Genomic DNA, 26759 nt, shown 5'->3' with positions numbered 1-26759 from the left:
GGGAGTGTCAATTTTTTGCCAAAGTGATACTGAACAACGAGTTTTAAGATCTGCATTGTTGTTTTATGAAACGCTTTTTCCTAGTCTGACTGTGGTTTGAATAAAATGTAATAAGGTAGTGTTCCAAGACATGATTTTTGTGAGGCAAGTGTTAACCAGTACTTTCTTTTTCAGCTAATCTCCCAGTACCTACTATTGCCGCAATAGATGGGACTGCGTTAGGTGGTGGCCTAGAACTTGCTTTAGCCTGTGACATAAGAGTGGCAGGTAAGCCTGGATCCTATTAATTGAACAAAGGATTATTAGTGTTGCAGGAGGCTTGACTAATCTTTGTCTTGGCAACAGTCTTTTAAACTGATTTTGTATTCTAACATTGTTTAGGGCCAATTATTTCTGGGCGTTTAGCAGGAACTTGACTGAAGTAATTGCTGATGTTTAATTTCATACCACTTACTGCTGGTAACTGGAATATCTTTGTTGCGTGTTTTATGTCATTCTTATGATCTTCGCTTTATTATTAGCAGTATTCCCAGAAGGGTTAGGTAGATATTTTGATATTTTACATTAATTACTAAAGTTTTCTCCTGACTTGAAGAGTTCTGGATGGATTCTTTGTTTGTATAAAAACAGGTTGCAGGGGACAAGCAAAACTTGTGTGCGAGTTTATTATTAAACAAGCAATTAAGCTGTTATAAAATAAAAGTGACAACAGCACATGAAAAGAGGAACCTTGACCTATCCAGCTGTCAGAACTGTAAAGCCATTTGTTGGAAAGTAAATGGAAACTTAGTCCTGAACAGTTGCCAGTAACTCATAGTATATAAAGCTGTTTGACCCTGAGGGAGTATTCAGTCAGCTAAAGAATTCATAATCATTTGAAACAGACATTCCCCCCATTTTGAGTTGTTAAATAATAACTTTTTAAAATACTTTACATTCTACAAATAAGTCTGCTATTTGTTCTCCTAGCTTACTTGCATCACCTGTCTTATGTGAAAATTAATAAGGTACAGAACTTGCCTTGGTCGGACTAGTTCGTTCTTTTAAGCTCACTTGAATCTATTTAAAGTTTTTTTTTCATAGGTAGATACTTATTAATGTTCATTTGTACTCTATGAAGCAAATGTAATAAATTAGCGTTCTTGTCAGTCTGCTATTACATATTTCTGCAGGCTTTTTCATACAGATCATAGTAAGAACTTATATTTAAATTTTGATTTTCAGCCTCATCTGCTAAAATGGGTCTAGTTGAAACAAAGTTGGCAATCATTCCAGGTGCAGGTATGAATGTTTTGCTTTCGTTCTCTTAGATGATGAAATAGCGTGTGCTTTGGGTACTTTGATTTGGATTATTGTTTATGAATTTGTGCTTATTTTTGTATTTCCATTAAGGATTACAGGCATGTTTTTAAAGCGTATTGCTCATATCACGTACAGAAAATTAATAAAGTTTTTTCTCATTTTAAGGAAATGGCGCTTGTACTTTTAATCAAAAGTTTACATTAAATCAGTCAGTACTGAGTGGTTTTGTAAGTGAGATTTGATGTCATAATTGGAAGGCTGAGTAATTCTGGTCAGACTAGGAAAAAAGGTAATGTTAAATATCAGTATACAAAAATGGTAATTTAACGATCCACTTTTGCATACCATCTGGTACTTTAGGATGCAAATTCTATTTTCATGCTGCTTGTGAATTGGTTGTAAAAAGTTTAAAAATGGAAACTATGGTTGTGAATGGATCTTTTGTGTTACCAACATTTTTTGAGATTTTTTTGGGGGTACAAAAACTCTTTTAATACCTTTTTTATTTGAAAGGCCAGTTGGCTTGCTTTTTCTGGATTCAGGATGAATGAAAGTTATAAAAAGGTATGCATAATGTTTGATGAGGCCTCTGTGTTAGGAAAGCATTTGTTTTTATTTTATGGACCATTGTTTTAATTGAGACATCTGCTTTTATGGAGAAAGGACAATAACTTGAAAACAATCTGTCTCCCTCCCCGCCTTGAGCTTTGACCATCATTTCTGTAAGTTCTGGGGGAACTTTATACTCTTTCTTTATGCCTAGTTTCTTAATGAGTGGAAACTATTTCGAAAACACTAGCTCCAATTTCAATGGGAGAAACGTAAAAACTGCCATAATGGGAACACTGATAGGAACTTTGTGTTAAAAAAAAAATAAGAAAAAAAAGAAAGTCCCATCTCGTCACTAGTATAGACAACTATCATACAATTTAAAATGGCTCCATTATTATTGCTATTATTGAGTTGTGATTTCTCTCCCAGTGTTTTCTCCCTGGCTGCTCTTTTTCTGTGTGTTCAAAGCTGTTTTGCATAAGGATAACTCTGAATTCTAATGGCTGGTCCCTTCTTAGCACTGGATAAAGATGAATCATACAGATAATTTCAAAGATATGTTTCCTTCTGGTGGTGTTGTCATGAGATAATATGCCTTGATGACAGGCACTGGTGAAGAAATAGAAAAGATAGAAAATGCTGTTGTTTATCTTTGTGTTTATCTTTTCTCCTTTGCTCCCTCTCCCTCCCCCTCCCTATATGAGGAATCCCACAGGACAGTAATATTGAAAGCATACTCTGAAGTCCATAAAATTCAGATCATGTTCTCCAGATAGTTTCAATATTCTTCAGCTTACTGAGATTGCCTTATGTTTTCTTGTCTTCAGTTATTTATAGCTATATCAAACTTCTTATGCTTTCATCTGAAATGCTAGGTGACTGACTCATGAGTTTCTTTGAAAGTTTCATTCAGAATGTTTTATTGCTGTTGGAATACTGAGGCATGAAAAAATATTTTGTTTTTTCTCATCCTAAAATAATGGAGTGATTTTTATCCACTGACATTAAAAACAAACAAATAAAAAACTTTGGGGATGTATTTTTTTTCTGAAGCTTCTTGAAAATGTGCCTCAGATATTACCATGTATAAGGCTTTTTAAACTTGCAAAGTTTTTGGATATGTTTGGTAAAGAATTTTTCCACATTCTTACCAGCCTTTCTGAGGACTATTTTTGCTGAATATATTTCAGCTTAGCACAACTTTTTCCTGATTAGCCTGCACTTAAACCAACCTTACTGCACGATGTGAATCTTTCAGCCCTTTTCACCTCCAGTGATCCAACCAGTAACTGATGATGCTTCATGTCTTCAGAATGTGAAGAATGAGGGAAAGGATGTGCAGCAAAATGTGCTCTGTTGAACCCTAAGCCTAGTTTTTATGGATGAATCAAATATTTTTATAATAATGCCTACCTCCAGCTTTTCTGGGCCAAAGTAGGATTGGACAGTGGAGCTGGGGAGAGAGCTGTAGCCGTTAAAAGGTCTTAACAGATTTCTCTTACCATCTAATATATCTGAAACTCACTGACAAAATATATGTTGCTTCTTCCAAACTGGTCATAACAGAATGGCGACTTATTTCTGGCAGGTGACAGAGTAGAATAAACAGCAGGAGTTGAAGCTGTATATAATAGATCTAGAGATTTCAGCTTCGGTGATAATTAGTGGGGGTGCTTGAGGTTAAATGAAAAATTTCTTTTTTGTTTGCTTTTTTAAAAAACTGATAAATTACACACACAAAGCTGCGCTAGAATATTACTAGGATTGAATAGTCAAGTATTATACGTTCAGGGCAGATTGGCTGTGACATTTTGGATCTTGCTCTGTACACCGCACAATTTTGGAATGTGATCATGACAAGACTCAGCTATGTACTGTCTAGTGACAAACCTGTTTTAATATAAAGTTCCCAGGTGAAAGAAATTTTGCTTCTGATTGTGCCCAAAAGTACTGTAGTGTGCTGAAACCTGAGGCTGAGCAGCACTTAATTAAATCCTGACTAATACTTGGAAATGAAGATCTCCTCTATGTAAGGAGGCATTTGTAGAGTATACTTGGTCTATGCTAAGAGGCTGAGTCTCCTCAGAAAACTTATGGTGGACAGCAGAGGAAAAGTAAGTGGGAATGAGAGCAGTGCTTCCTTTTATACGTTAGGAGGACTGAATCTCTTGCTCTTGGAAATTGAAATTCGGTTCTCTCTCACCTACAGAAAAAGCCTTAACTGGCAACCTGTGAGCTAGATTAAGTAGCAAGGCTCTGTTTTTCCTGTTCGATGCATCCCGCTGTCCAGAAAGGAAGTCAACATTTTGTGGACTGAGGCAGTGTGTAATAAAGAGAACAGGGCTTGGTAACTTGATGCTGGGGTGGTTACCTCCAAATGAATGTTAACATTTTCTGTTTTCGTTAGAAAGTCCACAATCACTATTCATTGTACAAGTGGTCTTATGCTACCACCACAAGTACGTATGTCAGTCTGTTCATTTGTCTGTTTTCTTCCACACTTACCTTCCCCATGAACTTTGGATCCATTGGGCAATTTTGGTCTAATTTGACTACGGGGCAGTGGTCTCAAAAGTAGGGGTTCCTAGAACGGTATCAAAAGTAGGCAGCCAGATGAAGGGAATGATCTTTATTGTTCTCACAGAGGAAATGTTTCAGCATAAACTCATCCATTATTGAACGTGAAGGAATCTACGATGGAGGTGTATGACAGATGTCCCAGCTATGGAAAATGTTTCATTCAAAATCTCACTGGAAGCAGTGATTCGGTGCGTGCCATGAATTGAGACTTACTTTCTGTATTACAAAGTAGTCAGTACAGAACTCAACTTCAGTACAGAATTCAACTTCATGTAAAAAGAGTCTATCTTACACGAAGATTGTCCCGCTCTTTTTTCCCAAACTAGAGTAAAAAGCAAACCTCTTAAGTTAACTGAATGTCGTTCCTACTGTCTCTCAACTTACGCAGGAAGTGTTTCACAGAGAAGAGTTTCTTCTTGGCTGGAAATTGTCTTTTAGAGCATATATTGTCCTTCCTTTTTCCATTTTGTGACTTTTTAAAGCTATCTCCATTCATAATTTATTTCTGTTGTTTATCTCCAGCCTATCACTATGAATGTCATGCTGGGCCTGCAGTAGAGAGAGGATGCCTTGCTGGCATATCTGCTTTTATTTAGTTATCTTATTTGGATACCACTCAATAATAGATGTGTTCTGAGGAGATAAAAGTGCTGCAAACAGCCTGCTTGCACTTTCTTGCTCTATTAATAGAATGAGGCACAATTGTTGGAAGCGTGGAAGACAGGGAAGACAGAAAAAAAAAACTTATTTTTTGTTCTATGCAAATGCTTTTGGTGGGAATATTATGTATAGAACTAAGCTATTGATATTCATCCACAATTATGTTTTCATATAGAAGGATAAAACAAAATAATGGAAAATTCCTTTGAAATTAGTAGATCAATGTCAGCAGATAATTTGACCCAGCTGGGTTAAAATTGTAGCTACTGCCCTGCATACTTAAAACTTCACACTTCTGTTTTGTTTTGTTTCTGAAGATATTTTAATTTGCAGGACTTCGTTCAGGTCATCAAAATAAATTCTGTCATTTTTTTTCTCCAGTAAAAATATTACTTCATTACAGAGCTGTCTCTACAAAGTCTTGAGGAGCAACTCAGTCTCTTTAAAAATAAAATAAAATCCAACAGATAATCCCCAGGAGTATATTTTTCCCTGTCAGTTTTCAATTTAAAAGCGTATTATACCCAGAAGCCATTTTTTTTAAATAAAAAAAGTCTCCGTTAATGTCAATCAAACATATATTCTTTCTGTATCTTAAAATTACTTTGGACACCTCTTTTCAGATGTGAAACTGAAGCTATGTTGTGTAGCATGCTGGACTTTTTCTTGTCTTCAAGATACGTAGCAAGGGAGATACTTAATTAAAGCATTTCTTTTCTCTTTCCACTTTGGTAGCAGTATTGTTTTGACTCTCTTAAAAATTTTAAAATGAGTTTGGGGAAATTACAGTATTTGTGTAGTATAAAAGGTGATGGAGGAAAATCCTGAAAAATCAGTTTTCTTTCATTGGAAAAAAAATAAAAGTAAGCATGAAAATTGGATTTAGGTAATCCCTGTGAATTTTTACTATCTATTTTTAGATTTTTACTATCTATTTTACTATGTACTATTTTATTGTTTTTCACTTTTTAAAACAGAATGAAGATCTCTATTTGAGGTTTTATTAGAAAAAAACAAACAAAAAAACCAAAACCCACGTCTTTGAGATGACAAAGATGTCAAGGATATTAAGGTTATTTCCAGATGTGACAAACTCATACAGAATGTGATCTTACTAACAGCAGGAGTTATGCAATTCAACCAAGTATAAAGGTTAAATAAGATGTCAGACATTTCAAGTTGAAATCTGACATGCATAAAAATACAGTTAGCTTTAGGTACCATAGTTTCAACCATAATAGGAATTATTGCATTTGACAAATACTGAAAAACTCAGTACTCATACATCACTCATGATTGTGTCTGAAAAAAGACTTTTATAGGAAAGGATACTTTTCCTATAACTTTACCTCTTGCATCTATACCCTTCCATCCCACCTGCATTCGTGCTCTTGCTGCCTTCAGTCTTGTCTTCTCCTTTGCATTTTTTCCATAAACTCTTACTCTCATACTCTTTTTTATTTAAAAAAATAAAAAAATGTCACATTATGAATGTACCCATTGACTCCTCTTTCCCTTTTAAAGTTTAACTCTTAGCGCTGAAACAACTAAGCGTTTGATTGGAGGAGGAAGACAGGGAAAAAAAAAGGAGCTCTGTTGTGACTTCTCATACTTCCCTTGCTTCCATATCCCAATCTTCTGTCAGATTTTAGTATGTAAATCCCTTAAATTAAAAAAGGTTGGTAGAAAACAATTTAAAATAAGCTAATGAATCAACGTCTTCAGAATTTCATTGATGCTGTTCTTAAAAGTTGATATGCTGGGGAACAACCAACAAGATACACTTTTTTTTTTTCACAAGTAAAATTACTTTACAGGAGTCTAAAAGTGTCTACTCAACATTAACAGTCCTGTTAAGAATTGATATAGTTTAAAAAAAAGAAACCCACTAAATTAGTTACTCTGTGAACATTTATCTACTTTTTCTTCAATCATCTGAAGTCTCGATAGCTTTATTTGCATTTTAATATTTTGTAATGTTTATTTTATGCATCATGTTAAATAAATGGCCTCAAGTAAAAAATTGCTAATAGTGTAGAAAACAGATGTTTGAACATCCACTCTTTCTCAAAGTAATTAAACAAAATATGTAGAATGTTATTGGAGGGAGATAAATTAGTTCTGCTTCTGTAAGTTAGAGAATTGTGGTTCTTATGTTTTCTTCTTAAATAAAAATAAGCTGATTTTCATAAAATGAGTCATTTTCTCCCTGGCTTTATGATTATTTCTAATGGTGATGATGCTGAAGCAGAATTGTAAAATGTCATGCAATACTTATACTGCAAATACTCACTATATAAAACGAGTGTTTTTCAAATTGTATTTACGATCTATATGTGTAAACAGAATAGTTTACAAGTAGTGGCAACATACTGCAGGAACACAAAATTGGAGAACTCCGTGTCATCAGAAGCATTCCCCGTATTCACATGAAATGTACAATATTTATCTGTTTCAGAGGAATCCACAGAATAATCTGTGCTTTTTCCCTTTGCATCCTGGCCGCAGAATGCTTTCCAAAACAATCTAAGAAATGTAAGATTTATAGCTTAAAAATACACATGCATGCATATCTCCTCCCTCCCCCGCCACCCCAAGAAAACAACTCCTACTTCCTCTGAAAAAGGAAATATCAATGCAGAAGTGATTGCAATTGTATAGAATTTGTTATTTGAAATTTCAAGGTCAGTGTAAGGAAATTGACCCTTTTTGACATTCCAGTGGTTTCTGCTAGCACTGATTTCTTCCTGACCTACATTTGGAGATCATCTTGTTTACAAACCAGAATTAATGATGAGACATTTGAGAAATTTTCAAATCACAAGGAACAATACTGCCCGCATTCCCCCCACCCCCGTCACCCCATTGTATCTAGTTAAAGTCAGTCCTTTGATGCTGCAGAGGAAGGAGGAAATAAAACAAGAACAAAGAAACCCCCAGAAGCCAAGCTGAGCGTTAGAATGTGAGAAGAGAAAGGGAATCTTCATGGCCGTGGAAGGCCTGAAGCAGGAGATTAATTCACATATGGAGAAAAGCAAATATCAGCTATGAACGATGATTAAATCTTCTTTAAAGCTTTCTCATGTCTTCGGGACTCCAGCAACATTGTGCTTTATGTCAAGATTGAAATTCTGGGTTCTGCTGTTTTTATTAAGATTTAGGATTAGAATTTCATTCTTGCAACCTGAGCCAGTATCCAAACAATTGGATGTAGGTAGTGATACAGTTATCAGTTGTTTCCCTCATCCTCATAGATACGTTAGTGTATTTGGTTTTAAAATTGTGTTCTGAGATTGATGGATTGCTCATTTTTGAGTGACAGTCAGAAATATGAATAAAAGTAACAGAAGGTTTCTTTTTTTTCCCCTCCTCCTTAAATCATGCAGATTTAAGCCCCATTCACGTTCTGTCTATGTGAGCGTGGGTTGTACTAGCACACTCGTATCTTTTTCAGACCATTTCTGTGTCATTGGTAACTGTAGAGTGAAGCTTTGAAAAGAAGGCAAACCCAAACTTTGCATTTGCAATTCAATTTTCTGACCATATATAGAACAATATGGCACCAAATAGAAACTTAAGTTTAGGCAGAGCACAACAGTATGAATGGAATTCACAGTCCATTTAATAGTGTAGATGCAAAATAAGATAGATTTATTTGGGGTGCTATGGTGAAAGGAAGATGGAGGGAATTAAGTAAATGGAGAGAAACGTGATCTAAAATACTACAAGTTAAAGATCCCTTTACTGTTTTAAAGCCAGTTAAAATTTACAATGATCTCTGTTTATTGTCTTGGTAAATGAGCTTTTTTGGTCAGTCATAAAGATCTAGTCATAAAGATTCAGCAGGATCTGTGAATGCCTTTGATGAAATGTTTTTCCCCTTGAGTATAGTTTAGGATTTATTTAAAGAATTGTAAGAAGCCAGATAGTTGAGTACTTTGTAAAGAACCACCTTTTCCACCTCTGAATATGTCCTGAAACTACCAACAGCTCATCCTTGAGAGCTGTTGCCCACTCTAAATCAATTATAAAAATTTCTTAATGCACTCATCAGTGTGTAATTTCTGTATTATTTTCTTTCAATTTTTCATTTTGGGCTGACATGAAAAATAAAGGAAGACTAGGTAATAATAAGTGATGTTTGGGGAAAGGTGGGGGCATGGATGAAAATTAAAAGTTGCTGTATGGAGAAGTTACAATTGCATAAAGCCATTTTTAAAAATTGGCTTAGTGAAGAGTTACAGTTTGAAAATACTTAGTTTCATTTGCTTACTATTTATCTAGTGATTTGTCTCATGTCTTAGGATAGAGTGGGGATCAAAGCAAAAATCCCGAGCTTCCAAGTTCTAGGTTCAACTCTTTGCATAGTCAGTATGTTTTATGTTTAAGGTTCTGTACCTTCTTGGCGGATTATCTTTTCCAAAGTCCTACTTGAAGTTGCTGCTTCAGGTGATTTTCAGAGAGTAAGGATTGTCTCAGTAATGGCCTGTAACTTTACTTTTGCCATCTTGCTGGCAAAGTAATACAGTTTATCTTTACAGACAGAATCTAGCAAAAATGTCTTACAGAACTGATAGTTGGTAATATGTATGGAAACAATAGCAGAGGAGAGGAAGACAGGAAATAAAGAGAGGAATTAAAAAAGTTACTCACCGTATAGGCCATTTGGGGTATCTTAGTTGCTGCACAACACCTGTTTCTCTTTGTTGATTGCACAGGAACTATAAACTAAGTAGTTTAATTCTTTGATTTGTTCCTAAATAAGATGCTTAAAGAACATGGTGTAAACATTCCTTGTAGTATTAAGAAACTTGTTAATCTGCGTAGTGATAGGCCCGGGTTAATATGGGGTGAGGAAGATGAGATATTCGGCCCTAAAGCGTGTAGCTGATCCTATTACGGATCTAATGAAGGGTCTTCAGGTCTTTAGAAACGATGACCATATATGTTTTTCAGTTGCAGAAGCTGAGATAAAATGTTTATGCAGAAGGCCTGCATGATTCTTGCAGGTGAGGAAAGCAACATTCAGACATAGGAATCAACTGCCTCATAGTCACTCTGTATGTTGTTGTCAAGTGACTGAGCTTCTGCACCTGCACTCCCTTTTATTTTTTATTTTTATTGTAATTATTTTTCTAATCTACAGTTTGACAGAATTGACCTGTGATACTGCCACAGTGTGCATGCACTGGGGATGGAGACTAAGAACCTCAAGTCTGTACAGTGATTGCGTGAACCTTACAGCTTTCTAGCAATGACAGATGGGAGAGAAGAGAATGAAAATGTACACATTGATCAGAAAGTTACTGGCAGAGGAACAAGTTAGGTTTGAAATACAGACCTGAGGTCTTAGTAATTCTTGATAGATAAGGAAAGAGAAACAGGATGCTAAAATTTCCCTGTTGATTTTCTTAAAAATAGTGTATTTGGAAGAAAATCGTTATGGATTTTAGGAATGCATCTCTCTAGTAGTGTTTTTTTTTTTTTTTTTTTTTTTTGTTTGTTTGTTTGTTCTGTTTTGCTTTTACCGTATATTCCCATAGAATTTTTCAAGTTTAAGTGATGAGTATGTCCTTTCAAAACTTAGGTATAAGTCTTGATGCCATTGTTTGGTTAAAAACTTCAATTGACATCGGCGTATGCTTTGGTAAAGACTATGAAAACTATGATTAGCCTTTAGGATTTGAGCTAGTAGTTACGAATTCAGAAGTAACATGTCTGAAGGCAGAGAATCCAGAATTTTGTATGGGTTAAATGAACAGTATGTTTGTCTTTTCATTTTAGACCTGTTGCAAAAGTCTTCACACAAATGACCCTTACTGTGCATAGTACACAGTGAAGAGTTGCAGTTTAGTCATAGACGTATATATATATAAATAAGGACGTTTTGAATAAAGAGGGTTTGCTGGGTTGTGCTGCATGTGTTCCCTCTTTGAAATTCATGCCTTTCATTACTTATGTCATATTTCAGTTTGGTTCATAAAGGAATGTTGCGGGATTTTTAGCTGTGGAAGACTAGCCCTTGTACATGTTTCAGTTTACCTTCTGTACTTGGTTGGTGAATGGAAAACAGTCTGCAGAAAGGAATGAGTTTCAGACAGATGAAATAAAAATAGAAAGTGAAGTGTCTTCTGCTCTGTATTATTAAGATTCATCAGTATGTCTGTATCTCAATATAGATGTTTCTATGGTGAAGGAGTGGGGGCGGGACTCTGGAGTACCTGCTAGGAGTATATAAATGGGATCTAGTACGGATGCAACAATGCTCAGTAAGTTCCTAAAAATTATGTCGACAGCTGTGGAACTCGTCCACACTCAATGTGTTTTTTGAAGAGAAGCCAAGGAATTTTTAATCAAGAAAGATTACTGAACAGATTACTGTGTGCTGAATATTTAAAAATAGACTTACTTTTATTAGTAAGGACTCTTTGTTTAATCATGAAGTGTTACATTTTTCACTGAAAATGCAAAAGCTGTTTTGATTTAAAACAGTATTAAAGTATTATGAATGAGATGGAAAGAGATAATGAGATGGAGAGAAGATAATATTTATTCTCTCTAATGGGACTGCTCTATAGGAATGTCAGTGTGAGAAATGTAAGTGCATTTTAACTTCAAAATCCACGGGATCTCAGAAAGATGCATTTTTTAGAGGGTTTTTTTTTGAACTGCTAAAATGGAAAATGTATGATATAAAGAAAATTCTGTATGGAATGTTTTCATCTCTGTGAAGTTATTTTGGTAATCTGCTCTCATAGGACCAATTGCTATTGCTTTCCCACCCTAATGAAACTAGGTCACTAGTTTTTGGCGCTCATCCAAGTTGTGAGATTTATTTGGTGTTCAAGCGCACTGTCTAGAAATAGTGATGCAATGTCAGCAAGGCCACTTTTCATTTCATGAACATAATTTCCAGTGCCCTGGAATTAATTTATTCACTGACCTGTTAATAACTGCAATTCGTCACTGGCTTACAGAGGCAGAGGAAGCGTCTGGAAATAGTCATGGTCACCCTACTAGGTGATTAGTTACAGGATTTCTGTTCAGTGTAGCATTTTTGGTTTTGATCATGTTGAAGAGTCTGGCTGCTAATGAAAACCAACCAGCTACTTAATCGAAAGAAAAATACTTGTAATTAGTAAATATTGGAGAGAGAGAGAGAACTGATTTGAAGTGGTAGCTTTGCACCATGTTATACTGTGGTATATGTGAGACATAGAGGCATTCAGCATATGTAAATGATATGTAATTATTTGAAAGGGCTGATTTTTAAAAGCACATTATGATATTGCTGTTGTACTTTCTAAATAAAAATATAGCCATTTGAATTTCTGACATTCCAAAACATTTTTTTTTCTTTCAGTTTTTATTAAAATCAGGACTTTTTTTGGCTACAGGCAAAGTAGGCAGTCGCTCGAGGCAGTAGGTTGCTGTGAACAGCAGAACAGCTATTATTCCTCTTCTACTCCGCGTGTGCCAGAGCCCTGGAGAATCAGGCTAGCTGCTGCTGCCACGGGGGGCAGAAGGCAGTTCTTACTGCGCAGGCTCATAGTGGGCTGTTCGCAGCTTTGCTACCACTATTCCCGTGTTTCTGTTTCTAAGATAAAGAAGCAACAAACCTGAGTCTGATGGGACCTCCTCCTCGTTCCGTATCCTAGCTCTTTGCCTTCCTTCTTATGTCAAGTCGCACGTTCCTCCTTTTCCCTTTTACTGTTTCCCGTGGTACAAACTGCAGCATTCAGTCCTGGCCCCTCCTCCTCTGGCTAGAAAAATCAAATCTTGCTTACAGCAGTAAGCTGGCTCTGATTAAAATATCAGGCACTATCACTGCATGTGGTTAAAGCCCCCTCTTGGGTATACATTGGAAAAGGGCTATTCTACGACTTCTACAAAACCAATCTCTGGACGTGGATTAAAGTTTAAGATTTTTATTTTTTGTCTGACTTCGTATAGTTTGGCGTTTCTGAGTTTAGGTTTTTCAAGTGATGCTAGAGTATATTAAAATTTTCTGATGTTAGGACTTTGTCTGCAGTGCTGATCTACTCTTACTCCTGTTGCAGTCATGGGAAGGCAACTTTCTTGTCTCAGACTTCATGATCCGTGATGTTTTTCTTGAAGTAATAGTTTGGGGAAGACATCTTGGGTCCTTGGCTTTCGTAGCTGAGCAACAATAGTTTAAAACACGAACGTTCTTCCTAATGGTTCATAAAGTCGAAAAAAATGAATGGATATGTTTATGTCTAAATCTGATAATTTGGGAGATTTACTTCAAATTTGACAATATTTGAGAATGGGAAAACACTAGAAATCTCTTCAGTGGGAACAGGTAGGTTGAAACTGAGTATTTCTGAAAATTCCAATTTTGTATGTTGTATTTGAGCTCTTTACGAGAACCCAAACACTACAGTGGGATCAAGTTGTGATGTCCTTAGAAATACTAGCTTGCTTACGCTAGGGTTAGAAAGGAATATCTGAAATGCAATTTCAAGGCCTTTTTTGGAAAAAAAAAATCAGAAGAAGAGGAATATATTGAATCAAAAAAATGAAATAGGACAGAAAATAGCAGCTGTCTGATGGAATCCTGTTTAAACCCTGGATTTTCAAAGAGACACGCGTAAAGTGCAGTAGCTACTGCACACTCCTCTGTACAGTGATCTTTCTCATGAGATGGAAAAACTGCTAGCAATATGGTTTCTCCGTATGCAAGGTTGTCAATCTGGCTGCTTTGTATAAGATCCAGTCCTTCAGCGAATGGAGTGCTAGCAGATTTTGATGACTTGGCCCATTGCATCTTTTGATGTCTCCCTTGTTTTCAAATTCTTTCAAGTGACACAGTAAATTAAGCTGCTCTCTGTTCACTGCATCTGCTGACTGTCCTCCAAAGTCTTTGTAATAAGAAAAGAGACTAAAAACAGAGTAAATTACTGGTGAGTCATTTCTAATATGTGATGAAGACCAAAAAAGGAGATGAACAATGTAAAACAAAATTTTGATCTAGTAAATTACATAGAAGCAGAACATACTTATTTGGTTATTCATGCCAGGCAAACCAAGTGGAACTGATTTGGGTATATATTCCAGTGTTTCAGCACGAGTGTTTTTCTTCAAAACAAGCTACTGAAGTCCTTTCGGTTTTATTCATTTTTAAACTACTTAAAAGGAAATCCCATTAATATTTCATAGTGTTCTTGTGCTGTTCTAGTATTGGTACGTACTGTGATCGTGGTGCAAATATACTACTTTGTCCCATTTTTGTTTCAGCACGAAATGAAGCAATGTGTTAAGGTTGAGTGGCTTTCTAAACACATGGTTGTTTGGAATCATTGGGACTGATATGTTCATAAAATCCCTCAACTTGAATCTGGTTCACCTGTATTGTAGGAAGCAGAAAAGGGAGCGGTTTAGTCTCCTTCTAAGCATTCATGTGAATGTCATTCTTGAAAATTTCAATATTCTAAGTTTTTTTTTTTTTTTGTTTGGGTTTTTTTGGCATTACTACAGCAGCTTTTGCGTCTTGCTCAATTTAGCATCTGTTTTATTGATTGTTTCAAAAGAATTTCTGTGGTGTGTTTGCGAAAAAGTTCTCACTTACCAAGAAGATAAGCTAAATGTAGTTTTCCTTTTCTGTCATTATGTCACTTCTTTCCTCCCTTTTTACTGGGGAAGGTGCTTTGGAAAATAGTTGTCTTGACTCTCTCTTCTTAGAAGGGATCTGCAGGTAATATTTCTCTCAGCAGAACTAGAATAAAAGTGGGTCTTGTAGAAAGTAGGTGAAGGATAACTGATTAAAAATCTTGAAAGTATTTGTAACTTTGAACATCTCATATATGAAATTTTAACCACGCTCTGCAGAACTTTGCAAGTGTCACCTCCAAATCATCAAGCCTCTCTCAGATGCCTTAATCTCAAGTACAGCTAAAATTGAAGTAAAATTGCATGTCTGCTAAGCAGAAGGGAAAAGAAAACCTCTGTTGTGTAGCTTCTGCTGGGATTCATGAATGAGTGAAGTATTAGATCTTAGCCGAGTCAGATGAAAAATTTTCATAGGCAGTGGACATTTTTTTCCCCCCACTTTTCTTTTCTTGCTACAGTACAAGCCTCAGTGTAACAATAAACGTGGGAGGAGTTAATTCCTCTTAGAAGAGGTTAGCAAAGGACAGCAATTTTAATCGGAGGCTTTAATCAGAAGGCTGATCTTTTCTGCACCCTTTTACCGCCCTTTTTTTGGAAGAGCTGTAGAGCTCTGTCGCACCCGTGTTAAAACACAGGCCAGCCTGTAATCCAGCCTCTCTCAACATACTCTTGTGAACTAGTAGGACAACTCTGAAGGCCCTCATATATCCAGGTGCTGGGTGTTCACCTTAACTGTTAAGAAAGGAGCCACATAGTAGCACCAGGACACAAGTATTTCCAGGCTATCATAGCTTGAAGCTGAAGCCAACCCTTCTCTTCAGACAGCTCCTGGAAGACTGTTCCTGCATGCAGAGGGCAGCAGGTGGGATTCAGCTCCCTAAGCGCGGGAGTCTCCTACCCCAGTGTCCAGCTGGGATTTCCTAAGGGCGCTGGTCTCCTGGTGGTTCTGGCTTGTCTCTCTCCATGCAGGAGTCATAGATACATGTCAGTGTCTAAAATGCACTTGATAATTGAGTTTTGGCTGTTGACACTCATGCAAAATGTCAGTGTTAGGAGGCTTTAAGTCTAGAGAAGCTTTCAAGGGCAAGTTTGTAAAATCACAACATAATAGTGTAGTAAAAGTGTCTGTTATATTCTTTCAGAAGGAGCTATCTGCTTTTTTACTTGAAATTATTTTTTTTTAAGTCAGAAATGACAGGCAATTTATAATTATATGCATGTAATTTCTACTGGTAGTAAACTCATTCAGTTGTAGTGATTTGTGTACAAAGATAGTAAATGATTATGTTGTCATTTGTTTAGGCAGTCCCAAAACTTCATGCGCTATGGGAATAAAAGGAAACATTGTAATAAAGATTAAATGTGAAGGGGTACAGCATAGTTTTGTTTGTATATAACCGTTGTAAGTATTGCAAAGAAAATCCCAAAGTGAAAAAACTGTGCTTCAGAATTAAAATGTGTTAGATGTAAGTTGTATGGGTTTAGCCAATAATTTCCACTGATTTTTTTCATTATATAAAAGCTCACATCAGAGATTTATGGCTTTTGAAATAGTCTAATCATAAAATGAAAGCGAATGTATGTATCTTTATTTTTATCCTTTGAATTTAAACATTGATTTCCAGTTCAGTCTTCATTTTGGACAAAGTAAAAATCAAAGAAAAGAAAAAACTTAAGGTAGGATTGACTGTTGTCTATGTGAATTAGTCTAGTAGTTTGAAAACAAATGCTGTTTGCTAGAATTCTGTCTGAAAAGTAGTTGGTAGCTAGTGATATTTGATTGAAATTTCCTGAAGCTGGACATGGACTCACGCACCAGTTGTCAACAGTTTGGCAATGCATAAGGCAACACATGGCTATAGATAAAATTTACTGAGAATGAGTAAATTAACAAACGATTTTAACCTAAGTGTTTTGGCTATAATATGTGCAGTTGGTCCTCACAGATTCGGACTCGTAGTAGTGAAAGTTTTCACACTGCTGTTCCAAGATTTCCTTTTAGAGGCAGAAGCAGAGTGATGAATTTTTTTACTTAAGTTGTTCATAAGGATATTACGCCTAACTAGGTTTTTAACTAATATGAGTGAGTAGAAAGCCTCATGCTAAGCATTTGCAAATGTCAGGTGTCTTTTTGGGTGTCGACTGTCCAACAGAATAGTAGATCCTCCAGGACATAGCACTGTGATCCTAAAAAAACTTCTCTGCCTTCAATCTTGAAGTGAGAAATAGATATGCAGAAAGTAAAGCAGTACAAAAGTAATAATACATATAGTGAAACTGTTGTTGTCCTTGCTCATTGGTCATAAGGAGAAAACAAAACAAACAAAAAAAAAGCCAAAAAAGTCCCTGTGAGTTAAAAAACACTTACATCATCTTGGAAATATCAATGGTCCAGACAGTATAGAAGACTAGTGGGGGGATCTGACAGGATTCTGCTGTGGATTCCTGACCCTTCTCCATTTTAAAACGAGTCAAGACACAAGTGAATTCTTTGAAAATTCTGTAGAAGATTGGATTGTAGAAGAATTAGAGTATGGAGCGTAGCACATTGCAACTGGATTTTCTGATTTCCTCAGATTTCCAGCAAAACTCATGTAATGTCTCTAGGCAAAAATGTTTTCTTCTGTTCCTGATAAGATGACTCTGGTACTTACTTTGTCCATTACTGTAATCTGTATTTTTACTATGCCTCTCTCATCCCAAACCTAAATTTAGTTTGGTGTGCTTCAGTGTCCTCAAAGACAACATGTTATGTTCTTTTCTACTTCTTGATAAGAGGTAGTTATAGTTGGTGGAACCAGTGATGGTCACAGCAATTCTCTATATATTTTCTCTTTATAAAAACAAACAGGAAAATATGTGCATTACAAAAAAGAAAAAATGTTTCTCAGTTGAAGAAATCTTTCTGGTGGGTAGAATAAAGTAATTGTTAGACTTTCATCTGTTTCAAATCTGTCATGTGGTATATGTTCTTAAAGAGTTTTGTTTAGATTGCCATTGGCTTACCTTCTCATCCAGGAGCCATCTTTGCATATGAAAAATCTGTTTTTCAGACTTCCTTGATCTTGGCAGTTGAAGTATCAAAGGCAGTGAAAACTATTTGAAACTATTGCAAGCTACTTTCTTTTCAAAATTCTTAGAATCACAGTGAATTTCCATGTTGTAAATGCAAGTATTAATATAACATGAAGAAATGTTATATGTGTTTGAGAGTCTAAATTGGGTTTGTTTGTTCTCTCTTCCTCCCTGCCCTTGACATAGAAAAAGGAAGTTGTGCTTTCAGAGTAGACCAACAAAATGACAGCTAGTGAGGTAGATCTGGTCAATGGAAAAATTGTTGAATTTCCTAAAAACACAGTTTTGTAGAAAAGCAGCACAAGACTGGAATAACATTTTGTTCTAATTTGTTATCTTTTTCCTTAGTTCCTGATGTCGTAGGACTACTTCAGTTTATTGCCTCTGACAAAACCTCTACTTCATAAATTTCATCATATAAATAAGTTGTAATTTATTCTTTAAAAGAAAGATCTGTGATTTCTCCCATATACTCTATTTGCTACCAGTGTTGTTAGTAAGCTCACTTTCTTATTCTTTCATTGATAGCAGGCTCATTTCAGAACTTCAGCTGTAATCCTGCTCAACCAAGCCTAAGATTGTAAGATGAGTGTGCAGTTTACTGGGTTGGTGCCAAAGGGAGTTCGTCTGAGGCTCTCACCCCAGCAAGCCAGCCTGACGGAACGGAGAAAGAAGTAGCATTGTCTTTCCCCCAAGGTGCAGGATGCTAATGGAGCGATACAGTTAGTGATAGTGGAGTGATACTATGGTTATGGTTAAGATGAATTTGCCTGTTTAATGGCAAGTTTTTCACATAGTACAAAAGCAACGTGTGCTCTGAAATTATCTTTAAAGTTACCATTTCTTACTGAAAATAGGATTGTGTTGAACATGTTTATTCAGCGGGCAAGAGGTCCACAGGATTCAGTGACTTTCAGCTTTTGGGAGACAGGAGAGGAAAAAAGAACTTAAAGATGTGATTAGAGCCATACCCAGTTCTGATTTGGAGGGGGGAGTACATTTAGAGATCAAACCATTTCAGTAATTAATCCTCAAAGCACATCATCAAAGCGAACAGAGGTTTAGGTAATGCTAAGGAGTGTTATGAGATTGCTTGTGTATTTCTGAACAATACTTCAAGTACGTGATTGAAGGACTTTGGTTCTGATTTGAGCACCGGTGTACTGTAGCATGTCAGACATCAGTGACTGGGCAGCATTTGACTGTTCTGGTTTTTGAATATAAATAACGACCAAACACTGAAGAGGACTGCTTTCAGCAGTCTTCTGGGTACGGCTAGTGTCTACAGGTGGCAAGGAACGTTTCTGCTGATGTCAAGAATATGTGGAATGATCTTGACTAGAAGGTTGCTTTTTGAAAGAAATGTTAAGAGATTTACTTTGTTGAGAGGTGCAGGAAAAGATCTGGGGGCTTTTCTTGTTTTTATCTGTTTCTTCTTGTAGTGGGAATAATTTATCTGCTGCAGGGTTTTCATCGTTCTTTGAAATAGACCACAGACAGAGGTAAGGTTCTGCATTGGCAGAACAGATTCAACCGGAGTTCATCCCGGAAGGCCTAAACAAGGAGATGTGAAGAAAAACGAACCAAGTGGCCCAGCCGCCTCTGTGCGAAATAGAATTGTGTTCTCATTTATATCCACATATGCATGAATATATATAATTCTGTCAGGGGCACCATTAATACTGGGATTTTTCATAAACACATCAATAAGCGCTTAGCTTTAGGAGGAGTCCGTAAGTGAAGTCATGGGCCTGTCATTTCTCTGAGTGATTATGTGGGTTGTTCCCACGGAGGCAAATGAATGCCTGTTATTATAAGAATTTCTAATATTCTTGTAGCATCCTTCTCTGATTACAGGTTCATGAAAGGGTATGTGTAAACAGTATTTTACAGGGAATCTTTTATCCCACAGATCCGTAGATTGCAAGGTGTTGTACTAAAGATATATTTGGTTTGGTAGAGTAGATAATGTGGCTATCAGATCCAGGCCAAATGTAGAGTCTAGCTTGACTGACTCTACATGACCAAACATGGCTTTTTACTTTTATTGGAAGTATGGTCTGGCAGTTTCCTCTACTTTATACTCTTTACTGTTCCTTTCATCTGCAAAACAGAATATTGTGATATTCACCAAAACTGAAGTTATTTCTGGAGAAGAGTTGAGATGAAGTTGGTGTGATGTGCATATTAAACACATTTTTAATTTTTAAAAGGGTTGCTGCTTTTATTTTTACTTCCTGGTAATTTCTTGATATTTAGAGATCTAAGTGATTGTAATATCTTGGAAGGATGCAAGCCACTGAGAAGTCAACTTTAACTGAGTATAATGACTTTTTTCTGGAATAAATAGGGAATTTGACAGATGAATTGTATCGTTAAAGAATTTGAACATTTGTTTTGCATAAAAGATGCTATTGATTTTTTTCTAACCTGCAGATATGTAAAGTACAGTAAGAGTAAGGATATTGCTGCCTATTTTGTCAAATACAAAATAACCCCAAACTGATTGGTGCTACTGCAGAAGTGGGACATTGGGACATAAACTATCTGTGGTGCAGCTCATCTGTGTCTGTCTGATTAAAGTAAATTACATCAATCACTTGGGTGGCAATGTAGAAATATGGAAGTGGTGTAATAGTAGTAATCATTTCCATAATGAAAATTCAGCTTTAAGAATGTGTGTAGGAGGAAAATGTTTTCCAAGAACTAACTACATTTGAATATCATTTCATCTAAATAGAACACACCTCCATATGACTGATATTTTCATTTTTAGTAATCATTGACATTCTTTGTCAGAAGTTGCTCGTGATCGTCTGTTTTGAAAACTTGCCTCTTAAGTTTTATTTCTCTAAACAAAAATAACTGGTTAAAAATAATAGGTGTGATTCTACTTTTCGATCTGTCCTGGGAGTCAAATAACTTCCATTGCTTGGTTGCCAGTCATTGTCATGGTCAGTCTGAGAATTCTCTCTATCTCATTTTTCACTGTCATTTACTAAGCTCTTTTCCTGGAGAAAAGGGCTGGTTTGCACATTTCTTTACTTGAAAAGCAAAACCTTAAAATTTACTACTTTTTAAACACAAATCAGAGTTAAGCAAAGTACTTATTTCTACAAATCGCTTTTCTTAAGGTGTTTAGGCAGGGCTTTTTTCTTATTGACCCTTTTTATGTTAAATAAAATTATATAAATAATTTGAAAGAGGTACAAACCTCTGTACTTCAAGTGAGTCAATCCTTTACAGTAGGAGGTTAAGAAAAATCCAGATTAATTCAATTTAGTAATATTTTGTGTATCTGTTGTGGGGAAATAGCAGAGTGAATATGAGAGCAGGTAGAATCTGCTTGATATAGTTGGTAAACTTTATGTTGGATTCTCACAAAGGCTATTTCATAATGCTGTGTCAATGGTACCTGCAGTTGAAGAGAACAGAAGCAGAAAGCAGCCACTGAAATAATAAATCAGTTTAAAAATCCAGCTGGGGAATATGCAGCAGCTTGATGGAGGTCCTCTGCCTATTTAATTATTCTAGCTCAAATTTACATATTAAAAATAGATAACAGAAGCATATTTTTAGTCTTCCACTTTTGCCTTACTTTTTCTTAGAGAGCGGACATATTAAGATTGCTTTTAATTTCTCAGTACAACATCGCAGATAAGATAATCAAGGATAAATATCCCAAATACCAAATCTGTGTTGTGTATCTATGCTCTGTATCATTGCAACTGATTGTTTGAACTTGCTCTAAGATGATAGGCAGATATGAGTGATTCCAAATAATTAGCGTAGAATTTCACACAGCCAAGGGCTCTGCCGTTTACTTGGAAGTGAGATTTAGTGAACTACGTAACTTATGTTAAATTCATAGAAGTTGATACCATACTTGTGGTTGTGAATGTTTTCTTCACTCTATGCAAATTTAGACTTGTAAGATAACTGTTTTAGTAAAGAAAATACATAATATTATGTTGAATCTAAATAATTGTAATGCCGTGATGAATATGTTTTGTCTACTGGAACTTGAAATGTTCCCTAATGGGAGATGCATAACTCTTTTTCATAGACTATCACTTACTGTTTTGCTCTTTGGAAATACTTTAAGTAGGGACAATGGACAATACTTTAGTGAATGCTTGGTGAAAACATAATTGATGTAAAATTACATGCGTTATATCAAAATGCTTTGTGTAGAAGAGAAAACATGATATATTGTGATTTCTTTAAAGATAATACTCACTTTGAAGGGCAGAGAACTATAATTTGTTGCAAAATCCTACTGAGTATCTTTCTCTGGTATGTAAAAGTTTTTAAAACGGCTCATTTGGAATGCCTTTGGATAAATTTTGGGTTTACTTCTCCTTCATGCTTGATATTTTGCAGTAGCTTATCTACTGATAGTTACAGTTCATAGTTATTCTAACTATGAAAAAAAAGGATAGGAGTGATGGGATTTCTACTATACCCAAAGCATATTTATTAACTCTAAAAGTAAGAAATAACACTTTTTAAATCAATAACTTTCAACTTGTGCTGAACTTCATATACATGTGCATGCATGCATTCATGTTTTAGGTGAATGCTACTTTACTAGGTGCTTCAAGGGGGCTTTTTTCCATTTTTTGACTTGTATTTTTTGGGGGACAGATTAGAGGAATTTAAAATACTCTCAATTTGAACTTCTTTTCCTTTGGAAATTGTTTGTCTGTGCATCGTTAAGCCAGTGATGCTGGTGTTTCATACTGAACTTCAAGACTCAGTTTGATTTAAAAATGAGAGTAGGAGAATGAAACAGTTGACTGGTCCCTACGCTTAACATTAAATAACATTGAAAAAATTAAATACAAGCATTTCAAGAGCATTAATGAAGAGGGAAGAAAGGATTTGTAGTTATCTCAAAAATGGCAGAAAGTACTTTCTCGTATTCTATAAGGCGAAATGCACAAATAGATGAAACTTTTCTTGTTGAAATGGAAGAGTAAAAAAATTAGTGTAAAACTTACGAAAAATGAAATGTTTTTCGTGTCATATTCTTGATTTCTTTGTCTCTGTGCAGGATCCAGCCATTCCAATAGTCTTTGAATCACTATGGCTTGTTGTGAGACAAGTCTGATTAAACAAAGTAGTGAGCAATTTTTAGGTTCTAATGAGACGACATGCAGATTTTGAACATCTGACATTCCTTAGGAGACTAGAAGCATTATGAGAGCTGGAGAAGGGTAGCCAAATGTGTTTTATTCTATGCCATGGAAGGTAAAATTTGAACAGAAACATGACAATTTATCATAGCAATATAATTTATATGATGTATCAAAATAACTCATCTTTTATAAACTATTTCAACAGTTAATTGTACAAATAAAATGATCTTTTTAGGACTTATATTTAGATCTCTGTAACTAAATAGTTTTTGTGTTAGAGCACTTCTTGTTTGACCCCATCCTGCCTCTGTGTGTCAGGCCTTCTGGCCAGTTAAGAGTTTGTATCATACTTTAATCCTTCTTTTATGGAGGAGTTCATGTGCAATAGTTTCTCAGACATTTAGAAAATGTCTATTATATGAATCACATTGTCTCAGTGGGATAAAAAACTGGTTGAACTGTGGTCCACATCAGCCTCTTGTTTTATAGTCTTATGAATCAGTGCTTGGGTATTATATTATTCATATTATGAAGCTAGTGCAGTAGAATTAGGCAGTTATGTTACATATTGGAAAAGATGATGTGTTTGTACCTGGGCAATTGGTCTGCAATGATCTAATAGAAGTCAATATGTTAATTTAACATTTACTTCAAAGCTTTTCAGTTCACTCTAATTTTCAGGATAGTTTTCAAAAAACTCCTCAAATTGTCAGTATGCCCTGTTTTGCCTTAGTGATAGTTAAGCATTTTAAAAGAAATTTCCAATTATTTTCCCATTTAAAAAAGGCTTTTGTTCTGACAAGTGCAAATTTAGCATACTGAAAATAGAATCTGAATAGTTAAGAAGATTTATTAGTGCTTGTACTAACAAAAAGCTGCTTTTTAAAAATATTTGGTAGCATTCATTTGTACTATTGCAGTGCATAAAAATTCAGGTTATGGACAAGAACCCTGTTGTATTAGCCATAGTGCAAAAGGGAACAAAGGGATTGTCGCTTCTGCAAAATGCTTACAATCTAAATGTAGAAAAAATAAAATATATGATTGTAAAATACAAATACAAAGGAACCATGAGATAATAGTCTTTGGTGAGGCAGATAATGGTTTCAGTATACCAGCAGCTTAGTATCTTGACATTTTTGGTAGGCTGCTGAGCAGTGGAAAGTTTCAAGGCAGAATTTGAAGACGCTAGTGAATATTTCCAGAAAACTGCTTTTAAGCATGAGCTGTATCATGAGAGAAGGCACAAAGGTGCTTATTTCAGAACATGAGAAGTAGATGGTGGAGACTGGCATTATTACTGTTGTTCGGGGAAAAGATTCTGTCTCTCAGTACTGAATGAGACTTAATGGCCTTTGAAATAGAAACAGTACACCGGTATTTGCATAGCAGAAATGGAGTGGAGTCATTAAAAGATGCAAAGAGAGTTTCTCTACTCTGTCCTTCTGACCTTGCCATCCCTATATTCAACATTTGTAGAATGAGGTCCATGTGAAAGTTAACCATATACATCATAATCTGAACCCCTCGTATTTTTGAGCAAGGCTAACAGAGACTACTCGGGACATTCCTGACATTTTGGGGAGGGGGGAGGAAAGGCATTTCTTTAATACTCTTTATTTTGTCCTGATCTTTTTTGATACACATTATTTGCTTTGAAGAGTAGTTCTTTGATGCTACAAATGCAACTGAGAGCAGATACATTATGGAAACAAAGGTTAAGAAGTTTTTGAACGGGTGGAAGAATTGGTCTGGAAGCTAGCAGAAAAAATAGGTATGCCTAACAGAGTAAATGCAGCTTAATCTATGGATCTTGCATGTATGTTTTCCACTGATTGAGACAACTGAAAAAAACATTTCATGGCCTTTCTCTGTTCCCTTAATGCTTCTCTTAAGCCACAGATGCAGGTGTTACTAGAACTTTTTTGTTCCTGACACAGTTGTACGTTCACAATTTTATAGGCTGGTATGTTTTCTCCCAAGTAAAATAAGAAGAAACCTCCCGCCCCAATCAGAATCAAAAATTGAACCTGAAATAGCCTGAACTTTTGCACATTTATTATTTCATCTCCAAATGTTCACAAAATCTCAAAACCTCAACAGTTGATTGGACCACCTCTGTCAAGCTTAAGACTTGGTTGAAGTCCAGAAGTTAAAATGTAAACTTATGAAATGCAAATGTGAATAGAGATTACAGTTTTCCAAATATGATTCTGCAGCTTATCAGTTCATGCAAGACAGCTTTAGAACAGAAGCGCTTGTACTGCCCAGCCCAGTGTCCTGTCTCCCATGGAGGTCAAAAACAGATTCCTAGGAAAAAGCAAGAATATATGATGCCTCAGCTCCATACTTTCACAGTCTCTGACTATTTTCTGATTAGGAGTTTCTTGGGCTGGGAGTTTCTATGTATCTAGTAACTCTCGGTGGTTATTTCTTCCATTAAATTGTCTGGTCTTTCTTCCCCTTGAACCTGTGCTTTGTTGCAAATGTTATTCCATACAAGTGAGCTAATTTAGCACAGATGGATCTGTATATATAATGTAGCAGTGACCTAACAGGTGATGTTCCCATGAACTAAGTACTGTTTCTTATTTAAAAAAAAAATCAATACTAATATCTGCGGATTCTCTGAGCACTGAGGGATGAGTCAGGCTCTCCTGACAAACTCCTTTATTTTCTTGATTTTTTTTCCTACTCCCTCAGTCCTTACTCCTTACCTCACTCACACTAATATAAGTCTGTATGTTACCTGACAAAGAGCAGTTGCTTCTCTGAATGCAAGTTCTGTCGAACTAGCCATGATGCACTTTTTCCTGATGCAGCTGGTTGAACAGTTTCATTAGTTACATGGAATGGTGTCAGTATATTGCAACGAGCTGTGCTGTGGAAGAGATCGCTGCTTACCATCTCAGCTGCCTGTCTTGCCCTCCTGCCAGAAATTATCACTCATTCAGATCTGCTTGCAGAATTGCTTTTGCAAACTCTTGTTGTTTATTTCAGTCAAAAGAGAAGGGTTAAGAAAGACTTACTATTTAAGCCAATCAGGCTGGTTTTGACTATAGCAGTCTCAGGGAATCTAATTCTGAGTTTAGAGAACAATTGCGGAAGTAGCCTCATTGGTGTTTAAAGAAAAGTAATATCCTCTGTTATTGGCACAACTGGGCCTATCCGATTGACTAAAACAGTCAGGATGAACTTCTCTTGGGTATTTTAGAATGACAGAATAATTTAGATTGGAAATTAGAGGTCATCCCATCCAATTCTCTGCTTGAAACAAGACCCTCTTTGGAGTAAATCATGTTGCTCAGGGCCTTGTCTGGTCAAGTTTTGGAAGTCTCCAGGGTTAGTTATCCGTCAGCCTCTTTGAGCCACCTCTTCCATCATTTGACTCCCATTACATGAAGAGTTTTTTTATTTCCCCTTGTATTTAATCAGAATTTCCTATGTGGCAACTTGTGCCCTTTGCTTCTGATTCTTTTGCTGTGCACCTTCAAGAAGAGCTGACCTCTGACTTTTCAACTGTCCTCTAGCTGGTTGAAGATAACGCTTAGATTACCACCATGGCCCTCTCTTCTCCAGGAAGAGAACAAATCTGTCTTCCTTAGCCTCTCCTTGTATACCATGTGCTTTAGCCTCCTTGCTGTCTAGCCCCCTCTGCCAGACTCACTTCAGCTTGTCAGTGTACTGAAGCTACGAAAACTGGATACAGCAAGCCAGATGTGGTCTCATGAGTACCAAGAGAATGGATTAATTGCTTCCTCTGACCTGCTTGCTTTAGCTTTACTAGTGCAGCCTTCCTTTAGCCTTCGTCATTGC

The 26759-nt window shown here is 36.1% G+C and overlaps 1 protein-coding gene across 3 annotated transcripts in view; it reads left to right on the top strand.

Moving 5' to 3' along the window:
• Positions 1–26759, top strand: part of AUH (AU RNA binding methylglutaconyl-CoA hydratase) — a 107947-nt gene that overhangs the window by 48890 nt on the left and 32298 nt on the right. For all 3 annotated transcript variants that reach the window (XM_062600209.1, XM_062600208.1, XM_062600210.1), the window contains exons 5-6: positions 175–267; positions 1225–1281. In XM_062600209.1, coding sequence (XP_062456193.1) covers positions 175–267; positions 1225–1281 — 150 coding nt within the window. The remainder of the gene's footprint in view (positions 1–174; positions 268–1224; positions 1282–26759) is intronic.

This window comes from Rhea pennata, chromosome Z (assembly GCF_028389875.1).
Source record: "Rhea pennata isolate bPtePen1 chromosome Z, bPtePen1.pri, whole genome shotgun sequence".
Taxonomy (NCBI): Eukaryota; Metazoa; Chordata; class Aves; order Rheiformes; family Rheidae; genus Rhea; species Rhea pennata.
Note: the sequence above shows the minus strand (reverse complement) of the source record. Positions and strands in the feature narration are given on the sequence as shown.